Genomic DNA, 11,457 nt, shown 5'->3' on the forward strand with positions numbered 1-11,457 from the left:
CTGGCTGAATTTAGCTATACCTCTGACAGCTTTGACCACTCACTTTATCTTTAATGGCTTGAATATTTAACCACACTTGCTAAACGTGAATATTATATTTCCTCACTTGAAAAAAAAACCCATCACCTTGCTCCAGCACAGTTTGGTAGCGTCACACCAATATCAGTATGACTGTAATCATGATGTATTTTCCTTGAAATGTAAATATACACATTAGAGACTAGATATATATATAGACACCTATAAAACTGCTAAACTACTCCCCTGCATCAGCTGCGGTTTCCTTTGCAATGCCATAAAAGAACAGCAGCAACATATCAAACCAGCTCCATCTGCTGGACATAAACAGCAAGTTTATGGAGAAGGACACTTAATAATAATACTTTAAATATTTTTAAAATATATAATATAACATATAATATATAAACTATATCAACAATTCAGCGTGAAGAGACAAAATATCGACTTAACCAGGAAAAGCAACATCTTGAGATTCATGTAAGTAATGCGAGCGCCTGCAGGAAGCTATGAAATGTTATCTAATTAATTGATAATAATAATTGATAATGGTTATTTGCTTACCTAAATCGCCAGATTCCATTAAAAGTTTTGCATTGTATTTACGTAACAAACATATTTTTTTTGAGTGTACTGAGATCAGTTCTAGATCGCACGTTCTGTTTGCAGATGTTTTATTCAAATTTGAGATATTGATGTGTACCCTTTCGTGCAAATGGGTACTTTTTATATACTAGAATTTATCAGGAGTACCTCCTTGTACTCCTCTATGGTTGGGCAGCTTCACTGATTTCATTTTTGCTGTTCTTAATTACTGACTGACAGCACCAAGTGACATTAATTGTTATCACACTCGCACACTGGCAAGATGGTAAATCATTACAGTGGCATTTGAAAAGATCTGGTAATACATCAGCTCGGTGATCTATTTGGTCGTGTGTGTGCGTCAACCTGCTGACTGCAAAACTGCAGCCAATCAGGCTTGACCTTGTGCGTAGAGGATTATTTGATGGGGGGACTGACGTCTGGTTTGTTTTCAGACTTGATCGTGCCACTTCTTTTTAGCATTTTACCACCTCCTTTGACCAACAATGTCGCATACTGGTGCACAAAAGGTAATTGAGCAAATTTGTCTTTTTTAGTAAATCGTCTGTTTTGGAGTTTAAACTACCTTTACTGTGTTTGTAGAAGCTTTATGCAGATGTGCAGTATGGCTATATTACTTGGTAGCTGTTTAGGTGATACACCTTGCAGGGTAATGTGACAGGCTTTAGTTTTTAAATGTGATTTTGCTACATTTCTAACGCACATAATTTTTTTCTAAGACAATGTAACAACAAAACAAAACAACTGTGATCTAGCTATCTGTCTGTCTGTATGTCTGTCTGTTTATTTTAACAGGGCAGTCCTCTGACACTGGTGCTGATGGTTGCTTCTGCATCCATTGGAGGGACTCTTCAGTATGGATATAACCTTGCAATAATGAATGCTCCCACAACTGTAAGTTTTTGTATTTTAAATGATTTTCTGCCATTACTTTATAGCAATACACATACATGTGAGTACATATGGTTTCTAAAAGAGTTGACAAGGGTCATGCACTGATAGTACATGTACTTAGCTACTTATGAAAACTGTTGCCTGTTATTTCACATTTGGGTCACGGTGTAATTTGGCAAAAACAAGAATTGGGTTACTTGTGCCTGTGATTAGTCATTCTTATTGTATTGCTTTCAGTTTTTTTGAGGAACTGATTCTGGATGCAGTGTTATGTTTTGCCCAGCAGCTGCACTGATTAAAGAGCACAAACTTTACCCAAAAGAAAACAATTCTGCAACCTTTTGATAATTCACAATAACACTGACACCTGCTTCCTGATGTGGATTCATAAAATATAATATTTAAGGTTTCTTTGTTGAGAAGATCAATAATAAAAGCTGGCTAAAGGAGCTACAGTGTGGCTCAGATGTAATAAAAGTGGTAATAAGTGCTGGCCTGTCTCTTCTTCTCTCACAGTTTATCCAAAGTTTTATCAATGAAACATTCTTGGAGCGATGGGACATCCAGCTGGAGGAATACCAGGTGACGTTAGTCTGGACAATCATTGTCTCCATCTTCTCGTTGGGGGGGTTTGCTGGAGCTCTTATTGCAGGACCTATGACCATACGCTTTGGGAGGTAATGCACGTGTAAAGGTGTAAAAGCACATGTGCACTAGGTTACAAATTGAGACTTCAACATGCAAAGAACAAATGATCAACCTGCTGTCCGAATGATAGATCGTTCATTTACTTTCCTCCATCGCGTGTAAATACTGCTCTGCAAAAGTCTTGCACCACTACTCATTTCTTTATACTGTGCTAGGAAAATAGAAAGTAGGAGCAGTGTGCAAACATATGTGAAAATACAGCATATACGAAATTGAACAATTCCAACGAGTTTGAAAGTCAGTATTTGGTATGACCCCCTTTACTCTTCAACACACTCTGAACTGTGTTAAGCAGCTTTTTTTTCTTGTAATTTCTTTAAGTAGTCTTCAGGAATCGTTCTCCAGGCTGCTTTAAGGTATTCAGAACTCTTGTTGGATGTTAGCTGGCTTTTGTTCTTTTCTCTGTCAAGATGAAGAGACTTTCTGTTTTTCTCTTCTCTTCAGTTTCCTCAAATTTTTTAAGGACACACTGCACACCATGCCAAAAAATAGCAAATTTTTCAGCTATTAGCACCTTGGTGTTGCAAAAATACTATTTTATGCTTTCAAACTGTGCTATCTTTTACATTTTCATAAATTCAGTGAAAGAAATGTAGACAAATTATGTGCTTTACAACAGGTTGCTTATAACAAAAAGCTGAAAGATACTAAAACTGGTTCATTTGTTTCAAAAAGTTACAAGAAGTCTAGATCCTTGGAAACTAAATATAAAGAAAGGAGACTTGTCCCAAGACTTTTGCACAACACTGCATATTTATATAATGACTTGAGTTTTGATTTTCTTTTATACTCATGTTGATTATGATTGATTCCTGCACTTTTACTGTAGTGCTTTTAAATGATGAAGCTGTGTTTTTTTTTCTTATGTCCACAAAACTAAAAGTCTAACAATGTTCAAGTCTTCCTGGCTTCATCTGTGGCACTCAACCAAAGCTCTAGAATAAATTTTCCTGCGTAGTGGTCTTGTAATATTACGTAACATCTCATCCATCAGTCTGTATTAAAAAATATATATATAATAATTAAAAATAACTGTTCTCCTTTTTCTCCTGAAGGAAGAAGTGCCTGCTGCTGAACAACATTTTTCTCATGACTGCTGCACTCTTAGCACTGACGAGTAGAACCGCCAGATCTTTTGAGATGATCATGATCTCACGTGTCCTGGTTGGAATAAATGCCGGTATGTTAGTACAACATATAAGTAATATGCATGCAAACCGGTAAACTCAGGTATCCTTACCATAACAGAGCAATGCAAGAAAAATATATTTTATAATATAATATAATAAAAATAACTATTCAACAAACACTCCTAAAAGGACATGATCATTCTACAGGTATCAGCATGAATGTGCAGCCCATGTATTTTGGAGAAAGTGCACCAAAGCACTTAAGAGGAGCTATCTCTTTGTCATCAGCTGTGTTTACAGCATTCGGTGTCGTGTTAGGACAGGTGGTCGGACTCAGGTTTGTTCATCGTGCGGCTTATAATTGTCCATATACTCTATAATCTGTTGACAAAGAAATGTGTTAAGTAGATTTCACAAATATCCACAGTAACACTCTGGATTATTTATTTAAAGAGAGATTTTGGGCAGTGAGCCGTGTTGGCAGTACCTTCTTGCCAGTAATGCCATTCCTGGACTCATTCAGCTCCTGACCCTGCCATGGTTCCCAGAGAGTCCCAGATATCTGCTCATTGATAGAGGAGACAAGGAGGCTTGTATTAATGGTGCGTACTGTATTATGTCAACCAGCAGCGAACAGTACATCACCCCCTACCACTCTCAGCTCAGGACATTTTTCATATAAAAAACATATTTTAGACAGAAATCATTATCAGGTGTTAATTTTATTTTTTGATTTTTATGTTCAGCTCTGAGACGCCTGCGAGGCTGTGAGGTCCAGAGTAGCGAGCTGGATGAGATCCTGCAAGAACAGGCTGAAACCAAAGGAATGAGGGCGAGCCACCCCTGGGAGCTTTTTACTGATCGCTCTGTACGCTGGCAGCTCATCTCTGTCATGATCATTAGCAGTGCCATGCAGCTCTGTGGCAATGACTCGGTAAGAAGAAATTTCATCCGTGCTGTGATCTGAGAGATGTTTTGTGTGTGTTCTGGCTGTGAGGGTGTGTCAGGATCGCTGTAACTTATCCTGAAATGCATCAGATGTTTGTTTGGCCACAGGTTAATTTGAAAGTTGATCAGAAATTTTAGATGATGGATGGGTTTCTTAGTGTTTCTGCATGTCACATTAATTATGTACGCTGGTGATTAAGTATCAGGCCTCACTGTACTGCTGGATGAATAATATGTGATGCCTGTTGTTTTGCCTGAAGAGCCTGATAGGAACCTTCATACCACACATACAGACTAAATTTGAGAGCTACAAGTTTGTCATGAGGAAAAGCGCTGACTGCATGATCATGTGTTTCAAGGCTTTTAACCACATGCTTGAGGTTTTACAGAGGGCAGTGGGTATTAACACAATTACGTTTGTACAAATACTACCGTAATCAGCTTATTAAAAACTTGTAAAATCGAATGATGGTTTTCAGTGACCTCACATCTTCTGTTTTTCTTGCAGATTTACTTTTATGCATCATATGTGTTTAAAGAGGCTGGAATACCAGATGACAAAATCCAGTATGCTACAATCGGCACCGGGACATGTGAATTCACAGCCTGTATAATGTGTGTAAGTACCCATAATTAAAGCTCACATTATGTAACCAGCTACATCCAAAGAGAGACTGTTTGCATTGTTTTTAAAGCTGTATTGAAGGCTGCAGAATAAGGACTGAATATAACCCCTACTAGTGTATATGCAGCCAGTAAGTGGGAACACCTACATGACCTTGCATAAATGTGATACAGCAATCATTTTAGCAGGGTGCACAACATTACGCATAGCTACTAAGTCTGTAAAAAATTGATTGAATTGCTAAAGAGTCATTATAACCCTTTTGTTTTTCTGGGTATTTCTGAATCTTTCTGTGGATACACAGACACCAAGTTAAAGTAGCAGTTCTGTAACAATGGGGAGTGCCTCTCCGGTGGGGGACAGAGCCATTGCATGCAGGGAAAATAAACACACATGCAGTAGCTGATGCTCCCTTTACTTTAATCCTTAATAATTGACATAAATTAAAAACAAAATAAACTTAATGATATGTTTCCTGCTTCCCTAGGAATTAAGAGAGTAGGTAGCAGTCAGGCACTGCTATTTAAATACACTCGATTAATGGATCATCAGCATGTGTTGTGTCCTATAAAAGCAGAAGTTTGAGAAGTTTTCTGGTTTGGCCCATACATACCCCGTACAGGGGAAAATCTACAACAGAATGACTTGAAAAGAGAATAAACAAGGTGTTGTTCATACATCGACCTGACTGAAAAAGTGTGGCAGTACCTTAAGAAAGCTGTGCACAAACAAATGCCTGCACGTTTCAATGAACTGAAGCAACACTGTAAAGAACTGTAGGCTAAAATTCCTGCACAACAATGTGAAAGACTGATAAAGTTATATAGAAAAGGAATATTTTGAGTGATTTCTGCTAAAGTGGTCCTACGAGCTACAGAATTATGGGGTTTATCTTGTTTGCTTGTCTGTTTAAATGTAAAACGTTTTTCATACAAGTTTATTGACCTTCACAGCAGTAACGAGATTTTAATAGGTTAATGAAAAAAGCAAAGAAGCAAACACAAGTTTGAAGGTCTGTAAACCTTCAAACTTGTGTTTTCATGTAGTGTTATTGTGACACTATTATTGTAGTTTGTGTAATGAACTTCAGGGGTCCGAGTAGACAGATTCTGATTCCTTTAGAAAAAGCTGGATAGTTGTTTGTATCTTAAGTTAACTGACTGACTTCTATTAAACTATTTATCTAATTCATTGCAAAGATGCAGATAAAGTTATTTACTTGCAGCATTAGCCTTCCCAACTTAAAAAGAGGCTGCCCATTTTGACTTCAAATACATTAACTGTTTATAAATGACACAAGAGAGAGGTGGGCTTACCTTTAAACAAAGTATTTAACAGCCATATTCTGAGTATGTTTACTCCACTTTGCTTTCCTCAAAAACTAATACTAATAAAATAAAAATAATTTGCTTTCGCTCAGTCATTCTTTCTGCTGCATGTTGGTTACCTAACTCTCATGTTCTCATTTGACACAATAAGAACAGAGTCTGATGCACATTTCGATTCTCTTAGAACCTGCTGGTAGAGCGCAAAGGTCGGAGGTTCATGCTGGCAGGAGGCTTCACCCTCATGACCTTCTGGGCTGTCGTCTTTACAATCGCTCTGTCATTTGAGGTAATCAGCTTACTTTAAATGTGAACATCAGCTCATTTATGTGATATATATATATGCACACACAATATTGAATTTAGGTGTTATCGTAGTCATCTGTACTGTCATTAAACCAGGTTTCCCCAGATTGACTAAAGTGACTAAAGCCATCTAGTTCTTTATAGTTACTGTACTTTATTAAGGATTATGATTATTTTGTATGAGCTTTAACCAGTGGTAAGGAACTAAGACACATCAGTGTCACAGTCGAACCACTGGGAGGCATTGTGAGCTAGCATTCAGGCACATGTTGATATTTATCTAGAGAGAAGAGAAATGCATAATGGACAAAGAATAGAGGGGAAAAGTAGGAAGTGATGCGACATATTTGGGATTTGGAGTTTTTACAGACTTCTCTTGTCACAACTCTATGGTCTCTGTCAGATATAATAATGTTCTTGACTAGGAATTGCTCACTGCTTTCCTCCCCACATGCACACAGCACCATATAACCTGGATGTCGTACCTGACCATGACCTGTGTCTACACCTATATTCTCAGCTTTGGCATGGGACCAGGTAAGTCTTTTACCGGGATTTTACATGTGACAGGTTCAAAATGTTTCAGTACTCAAACATACATTTGAAACAAAATGTCATCGTGTTTTACTATCTACACATTTTACTTATTTAGATCAACATATTTACTACATTTTATCAGTTTTCAGCATCTTACTTGGTTGGCTACTCCTTTGTTCATCTCCACAACTAAAGAAAATGATTACGCACTGTATCACTTTAAACTCTGATACACTACAGAGTACTGCAGGAGTGTGTAAAAGTGTGATACAGTGGTTATATTGATATGTTATATTAATATATCTAACCAGTACGGTTTTGTTTTCTTTGTTTTTTCTCAGCTGGAGTGACTGGCATTCTTCCCACAGAGATCTTCAATCAGGCGGCTCGGCCGGCAGCCTACATGATTGCTGGCTCCATGATGTGGCTCAACCTGTTCGTCGTTGGAATGATCTTCCCATTTTTAGTAGTCAGTCTGTTGCTACATCCACACTTCAGTCAGCGTCTGTCCATCTGTCCATGCATCCATCCAATTAGCAAACCTGCAGTGAGGAGAAATAAGCACAAGAATGGTGTTCATGTGCCAATAATATTATTACTAAGACAAGACTGGGGCACTGTATAAAGCGCTTTTCATGTTACCATGTTATTTAATAGTGGAGATGACTAGATGGTACAAAGATAGGTTAGTTTTCAGTGTGGTGCTTGATATTTACTTGTCTCTCTGAATAATGTCCCAGCTCTACCACTACAGAAAACAGAAAAGAAAAAGAAAACAAAAGCCAGTGAGTCACATGGGTTTAGTCCATGTCGGAAAACCAAGATGCCAAATGAGACAGTAGCACTCCTCCAACATTACAATTATATACCATTTGTGTTAAAATGCTGACTATTAGATAGTTTACCATCTTAATATTGGTGCTGGTAAGAACACAAATTTAGGAGCAGCATTTTTGGAGTTCAACCCACAATAAGGACTAACAGTCATGATGCATCAGTATATCAATATACAGGCCCTATAAGTGATGTACAAAATAATCCTCTTTCAATATTTCTTTTAGTATATGGCTTAAAAAAATGTATAACTGCAAAATATCAAAATACAGCTTTCTAAGTGGATGGGTGTGAAAACTCATCCTCATCCTACTCCCACTACTCCAGGGGTCTCAAAGGCCGGTGTCCTGCAGTTTGTAGATCTCACCCTGGGTCAACACACCTGAATCAAGTGATTAGTTCATTACCAGGGCTCTGGAGAACTTCAAGACATGTTGAGGAGGTCATTTATTCATTTACATCAGCTGTGTTGGATCAAGGACACATCTAAAACCTGGGGTGGCTGTAGCTCAGGTGGCAGAGCAGGTCAGCCACTGACCAGAAGGTCGGTGGTTTGATCCCAGGCTGCTTCCTGGCTGCATGACAAATATCCTTGGGCAAGATACTAACCCTGTGTTTGCCTACTGGTGGTGGTCAGAGGGCCCGGTGGCGCCAGTGTCCGGCAGCCTCGCCTCTGTCAGTGTGCCCCAGGGTGGCTGTGGCTACAATGTAGCTTGCCGTCACGAATGGATGAATGACTGAATGTAGTGTAAAGCGCTTTGGGGTCCTTAAGGACTGAGTAAAGTGCTATACAAATGCAGGCCATTTACCATTTAAAACCTGCAGGACTCCGGCCCTTGAGGCCTGGAGTTAAACACCCCTGACATAAGTGATTTGGTGTATGCCCTTCCTGATGTTGCCCCCTCTATTTTTTTTTAAATAGTGAATGTACTTAGCTAAATACAGCTTGTTTCTCCCAATGATAAATTGAATACACAGAATTTTTAATGTAGTGTTTGATAAACGTATGACTGATAACATTTTGTTTTCCCTTCACAGAGCGGGCTGCGTGAGTACTGCTTTGTGCCTTTTGCAGCGATCTGCCTGTTGTCTGCACTGTATGTTGGCCTTTTTCTGCCTGAGACCAAGGGGAAGTCTCTGTCAGTCATCATGCGTGAATTTCACAGGCTCAATTTCAAAGGCCAAGAAAACCATTTTGAAGCTCAAACCAAACCTCAGTATCAGCTGGGCGAAGTGTGTCTTTCCACAGCCTTGTAGACAGACTTTTTCTCCAGAAACATGCAGTCACACCCAGCACATGCCTTACTTTGACCTGATCTGCATCAGCGGGAAGAAGTTTTGTGGTTTGGGAGCCGCTTTTCATATCTTTGAAAAACATTATCTGAAATGTTTTTCCTGTGAGGAAAATGGCAATTTAAAGAATTTATCTTTGACTTTTTCACATTATGCTTTATGTCACTGATTGATGTGAGACAACAAGTCATTGAAACTACTTTATATTAAGTGTACTGTAATAAGGTATAAATCATCTTTTCCACAGAAAGTTATATTTTTGTTATTAGACAGAGCTGGATACCTAAGACCTGATTCAGCAAATTAAAAAAATGCAATTTTATGATGTTTTGTTCTTTTATTATTATTAATAAATAACAACAGACATGACAAAAAAAGGTCACCACACTGACATCATGAATAAAACCCATGGTCCTTTCAATTCATCAAGGTAAACTGCTTCTTACATTATCCTTTCAGCTGGTAGTTGAAAGGCATTTTATGCTGAATACTTGGTTTTGTTTTAATCAGTAAAGCATCTTTTTTTAAATCTTTGTGACACATAGTCCAGAAACACAACAAAGTTATAACAATACAGAACAGACCAGAGAACTGCAGTACAAGAAGTTAGAGCACTGGAAATATAAATGTGCATCTGGATTCAACCAGAATACAGGAGGAAGAAAATCAGACAATCCAACAATACAAAACAAAAAGTGGTAGCAGTGTGTGTTAGAAATGACCACAGTGGTTACTTTTTAATTCACATAATTATCATTATTAGTAGTCCAACTGTCTATACGCTGAACTTTGTTAAAGACTGCAAAACACTTTATGTTAAAGTGGCTGTCTTCAGAGACTAAAACGTGAGGCTGAAGATTAATGTCCAGTCTCAAATCAGAGCACAAAAGCAAAAAAAGAAGAAATAAAGGCTATTCCAACTGACTTCCTGCTGATTTGAGTGTAATCTTACACACATTTTCACCAAAATGTTGCCAGAAATAACTCTAAGATGGGATCTTTGCCATGCTGGTCAACATTGTGATCTATAACCATATTGAAAGATAGAGACATGAGCAAGGCAAGGACAGCAAAGTTTACCTGTCTAATGCTTTTCAACAACACAGCAGTTTAGAGCCTAACATGGTCCCTCTATGCTCTCCTATCAGTCTGCTCTTTCTCTACACACTTCCCAAGATCTTGGTTCTGAAATCATTACTACAGAATTATGGCAGCTTGTTTACAGCCGTGGTTGCCAAACTTTTGCCAAACTTTTGCCAAACCCATTCTTTCATCCACAATAAATTGATGCCAGTATGACAATGTTTAATAATCATCACTATCACTTAAAAAAGGATCCAAGACAAACCTTGCTGAAATAAGGATCAGCATTAGCACAAACAAACTCATGTTTTTAAAATTTTCTCATAGATCACGTTGACCCTATAGTTTCACTACATATTTTATCCTTAGTCTAATGTTTTTATTTTCCAACACTATTTTCTGCATACTCTATTGCATTTGTAGGCTGGATTGTCTTAATTAGCTACTGTAACCTTAACACTGGGAAAAAAATAAATATTAAAGTAAACACATATGAAACCACTGATCACAACACATTTACAGCTCCGAGCTCGGACTGAAGTGGACTAAAGTTTGTGTTTGGGATAGACAATGTTTTGTTCTACTGTACACAGTCCAGTGCTATTATACTCAATAAAGAAACATAAATAATTTGAATAACAACAACAACAACAATAATAATAATCACCACCACCATCATCATCATAATACATTTATTACAGCAGCTGGTTATTGCGCACAGAAGACACGAGCAGCAAATATACTTTTATTTATTTTTTGATTTGTATGCAATGATTTATTTAACAAGATATGTGGTGACTGTTAATTGAAGCACAGTTTAAAGATCTACTAATTTATTGCTGAGATTTCATGACGTTCAGAGAACTGTGAAGCACATATTTTAAAAATGAGCAACATATTTTAAAGTTCGGTTCAGCAGTGACTTAACACTTTCATGCATGAATTATGACAACCTTGATCAGGATTTTGGTCAACTACAGTCTGTTGATGTGTAACTTTATGTGGCATCCTTCATATATGTGGGTCCTCTGCTCCCTTTGCAGCACATCATCCAGTTTGCCAGCAAAAATAAAAACATGGAGCTTGCATCAAAAAAGGTAACTGGACGTTTGCTTTTAGAAGGCAGAAGCAAAAGAACTAAATGCATATA

The 11,457-nt window shown here is 37.8% G+C and overlaps 1 protein-coding gene across 1 annotated transcript; it reads left to right on the forward strand.

The window, feature by feature from the left end:
• Window positions 1–1,043: 1,043 nt before the first annotated feature.
• Window positions 1,044–9,527, forward strand: LOC146387363 (solute carrier family 2, facilitated glucose transporter member 11-like). Its single transcript, XM_084928929.1, has 12 exons — window positions 1,044–1,133; window positions 1,420–1,518; window positions 2,035–2,195; window positions 3,282–3,406; window positions 3,564–3,693; window positions 3,810–3,958; window positions 4,103–4,290; window positions 4,813–4,923; window positions 6,442–6,543; window positions 7,022–7,097; window positions 7,439–7,566; window positions 8,970–9,527. Exons 1-12 carry the CDS (start codon window positions 1,110–1,112, stop codon window positions 9,186–9,188), a joined length of 1,512 nt encoding a protein of 503 aa, XP_084785055.1. The 5' UTR covers window positions 1,044–1,109; the 3' UTR covers window positions 9,189–9,527.
• Window positions 9,528–11,457: the final 1,930 nt, after the last annotated feature.

This window comes from Perissodus microlepis, chromosome 5 (genome assembly GCF_051167445.1).
Source record: "Perissodus microlepis isolate ML-2025 ecotype Zambia chromosome 5, ASM5116744v1, whole genome shotgun sequence".
In the NCBI taxonomy this organism is placed as follows: domain Eukaryota; kingdom Metazoa; phylum Chordata; class Actinopteri; order Cichliformes; family Cichlidae; genus Perissodus; species Perissodus microlepis.

What these genes read in the sequence shown, in the direction of transcription:
- LOC146387363 (XM_084928929.1), top strand. Translation starts at nt 1,110, where the DNA reads ATGTCGCATACTGGTGCACAAAAG. An exon ending in GGACAGGTGGTCGGACTCAG is followed by an intron (nt 3,694 to 3,809) that starts GTTTGTTCATCG and finishes ATTTATTTAAAG; the next exon opens with AGAGATTTTGGGCAGTGAGC. An exon ending in TGATCTTCCCATTTTTAGTA is followed by an intron (nt 7,567 to 8,969) that starts GTCAGTCTGTTG and finishes TTCCCTTCACAG; the next exon opens with AGCGGGCTGCGTGAGTACTG.